The sequence below is a fragment of the Cucurbita moschata genome, unplaced genomic scaffold (assembly GCF_002738365.1).
Source record: "Cucurbita moschata cultivar Rifu unplaced genomic scaffold, Cmos_1.0 Cmo_Scf00013, whole genome shotgun sequence".
NCBI lineage: Eukaryota > Viridiplantae > Streptophyta > Magnoliopsida > Cucurbitales > Cucurbitaceae > Cucurbita > Cucurbita moschata.
In genome coordinates, this window is record NW_019268529.1 from 4,680,724 (window position 1) to 4,684,446 (window position 3,723).

Here is a 3,723-nt window from a genome sequence, read left to right on the forward strand (position 1 = left end):
CGACCCCATTCATCTCTTATATTTCAACCCTCCATTCTGCAATTCGTTCTTCATTATCTTCACAAATCAGCGTTTATAGCCATGGCCGACGTTGATTACACCGCCAAGCTCTTAAACCTCTACCGGATTTCTCCTCCGGCAGGTTCAGTTCCGACCACCCTTCTCCCCCTTAGTTTCCTCGACTTCATCTGGATGATTTGCAGACCCATGCGCCGCCTTTTCTTCTTCCAATTCCCTCACTCAACCAATCACTTCATGGACTCTGTTTTCCCCACTCTCAAACGCCCCCTCTCTCTTTCTCTCCAACACTTCTTCCCTCTCGCCGGAAATCTCATCCTCCCTCCTCCACCCCACAAGCCCCACATCCTTTACACACCTCACGACTCTGTTCCTCTTACCGTAACAGAGTCAACCGGCGGCGATTTCAACACTCTAATCGCCGACTACCCTCGCGACGCCAAACACTTTTACCCCTTTGTTCCAGACATGCCGGAGTCACGTCTCTTGCCGGACGGATCACGTGCGATACAAAATTTCGCAATCCAAATCACGATTTTCCCAAATCAAGGTCTGTGTATTTGTATAGCGTTTCAGCACGTGGTTGCCGATGGAATAGCCATTCACCATTTTATTAAGTCATGGGCATCCATCTCTAGAAATGGAGGCACCTCCGATTCATTTGAAGGGCCATTGCCCTGCCACAACAGGGCAGCAATCAAGGACGTAAAAGGGTTAGAGTCCATTTTTTTACAGGAGTTGTCAAGTTGGGATTCATTATGGAACCCAGTTCCTTATAAGCCCATAATCGATCAGGCGCCTGTTGACAAGGTGAGGACGACGCTCGTCCTGACCAGACCCATAATCGAGAAATTGAAAACTTGGGTTTCAGCTGAATCAAACAATGACAAAGAGTTGAAGCCTTTACGATTGTCATCGTTCATCATCACATGCTCCCTCGTTTGGGGGTGTCTGATTAAATCAACCCAAAGCGAAGCGAGTGGTTGTGAAGACGAGGATGAGCTCTGCTACTTTTGGTTCTTAGCAGATTGCCGGAATCGGGTGAAGGATCCATTACCTCCGACTTATTTCGGGAACTGCCTCGATGCGGGCCTTGTAGTATTGAAGAAGAGTGAGCTTGTGAAGCGTAACAGTACCGTTGTTGCGGCGAAGGCGATCGGGAAGAGAGTGGAGGAATTTGAGAGTGAGCCATTTAAAATGGCAGAGGAGTGGTTCTCATTGTGGAGGGCATGTGAGAAAGCTAAACACTTCCACACCATTGCAGGGTCGCCTAAATTAAGGGCTTATGATACTGATTTTGGGTGGGGAAGGGCGATGAAAAGTGAAGTGCTTCATGTGGACAGTTCCGAATCAATTTCTGTGCAGGATTCCAGAGATGAACAAGGCGGTATTGAAATTGGTTTGGGGCTTCACAACACTCAAATGGATCGATTCATGGCCATATGGAAACAGAATTTGAAAGAGTTATGCCCTTAATTCTTGTTGAGATATGATTCAAAGTATTCAAAATGAAGATATGATTTAGGGTAGTTAGATATGATTCAAATATTCAAACTACCAAGATTTTAGGAGATTGTTAATAGATTTGAGTTTATCTAGATTTCTATGATTTACTATTTCTGGTCCAGTGTATTAGCTATAAATACTGGAATTGTGTAACTCTGTAGGTATCAAGTCCGTAGACATTAATAAAGCACTGCAGCTTCTATCTATTCTCATCTATTCCTATCTCTTTCACTATCCCTCTTTCCTACAATTGTGGTATCAGAGCCAAGTTCGTTCGACACGAGGGCGAGTGATTATTTTCTTTCACAAAACAAAAATGGCAGTAGCTGGTTTTTCTTCCTCTGCACCGTTGTTACCAATCTTTAATGGTGAGAAATATGAGTGGTGGAGCATCAAGATGAAGACCTTGCTCAGATCGCAGGAGCTATGGGACTTGGTGGAGCACGGGTTTGCTGATGTATTAGAACCCACAATAGAAGAAAAGGAGAGACTGAGAGAAACCAAGAAAAACGATGCCAAGGCTCTATTCATTATTCAACAAGCAGTTCATGAGACTATTTTTTCACGAATTGCAGCAGCAACCACATCAAAGCAGGCATGGTCAATTCTACGGAAGGAGTTTCTAGGAGACTCAAAGGTCATGACAGTGAAATTGCAATCTCTAAGACGTGATTTTGAAACTCTACTCATGACGAATGGCGAATCAATTGCTGATTTTTTGTCAAGATCAATGGCAATAGTCAGTCAGATGCGTACCTATGGAGAGAAAATTTCAAACGAAACAATTGTTGCAAAGGTGTTGAGAAGCTTGACTCCAAAGTTTGACCATGTGGTGGCCGCCATAGAAGAAGCTAAGGATCTATCCATACTCTCCGTTGATGAACTGATGGGCTCGCTTCAGGCTCATGAGGCAAGAATCAGTAGAGCATCAGAAAGAAACGAAGAAAAGGCACTACAAGTGAAGGAGACAACCAATAACGAAAGAGAAAATATTCATTTAGCAGGTAGAAGTCGTGGAAGAGGAGGATTTCGCAACTTCCATGGTGGTCGTGATAACAGTTGGAGAAGTGGTGGACAGAGACAATTCAATGAACAAAGGAATGTCATACAATGTTACCATTGTAGAAGGTATGGTCACACAAAATCTGATTGTTGGTATAAAAATCAACAAATGAATTTTGAAGCAGAGAATGAAGAAGAAGAAGATAAGTTGTTTGTGGCGTGCATGGATACTAATCCGGAAAAAGGTAGCTTATGGTTTGTTGATAGCGGATGCTCGAACCATATGACAGGCACCAAATCCTTATTCAAAGAGCTTGATGAGACGCAAAAGATTAAGGTGCAACTTGGAAATACAAAAGAGATGCAAGTTGAAGGAAAAGGTACAGTGAAAGTCGAAACCAGTCACGGTAAGATAAAACAATTAGATAATGTTCAATTTGTACCTGATTTAGGGTACAATTTATTGAGTGTTGGACAATTGATGACCAGAGGACACTCAGTTCTATTTGATGATAACACATGTGTCATCACAGATAAGAAATCAGGCCATAAAGTTGAAATTGCCATGACTTCAAATAAGATGTTTCCACTTGATGTTTCTAACATGGAGGATTTTGCTCTTACTGCTAGCATGAAAGATGATTCAACATTATGGCATCTCAGATATGGACATCTTCATATGAACGGCCTGAAAATACTCAGTGATAAAGGTATGGTTTTCGGATTACCAAAAATTGACTCAACTAATTTATGTGAAGGATGCATTTATGGCAAGCAGACTAGGAAGTCCTTTCCTGTTGGAAAAGCTAAAAGAGCTTCACATTATCTAGAACTAATTCATGCTGATTTATGTGGGCCAATGCAAACGAAGTCCTTGGGTGGAAGTATATACTTTTTACTATTCGTTGATGACTATAGTCGCATGAGCTGGGTTTACTTCCTACAACATAAGTCAGAAACTTTTCAGAAGTTCCAGATTTTTAAAGCTATGGTAGAGAACCAAAGTGGCTGTCACATTAAAGTTCTTCGCACAGACAGAGGTGGCGAGTTCATATCTAAAGATTTCAATCTCTTTTGTGAAGAAGAGGGCATCCAAAGGGAATTAACAGCTCCCTACACTCCAGAACAGAATGGAATCGCTGAACGAAAAAATCGAACTATTGTGGAGATGGCAAGAAGTATGTTACAAGCAAGGAG

General features: G+C 42.2%; 1 protein-coding gene across 1 annotated transcript; it reads left to right on the forward strand.

Annotated features, from left to right (window-relative positions):
* LOC111451277 (coumaroyl-CoA:anthocyanidin 3-O-glucoside-6''-O-coumaroyltransferase 1-like) lies at positions 1-1,761 on the forward strand. The gene has a single exon (XM_023091633.1). It carries the CDS (start codon positions 82-84, stop codon positions 1,492-1,494), a length of 1,413 nt encoding a protein of 470 aa, XP_022947401.1. The 5' UTR covers positions 1-81; the 3' UTR covers positions 1,495-1,761.
* The last annotated feature ends 1,962 nt before the right edge of the window (positions 1,762-3,723 follow it).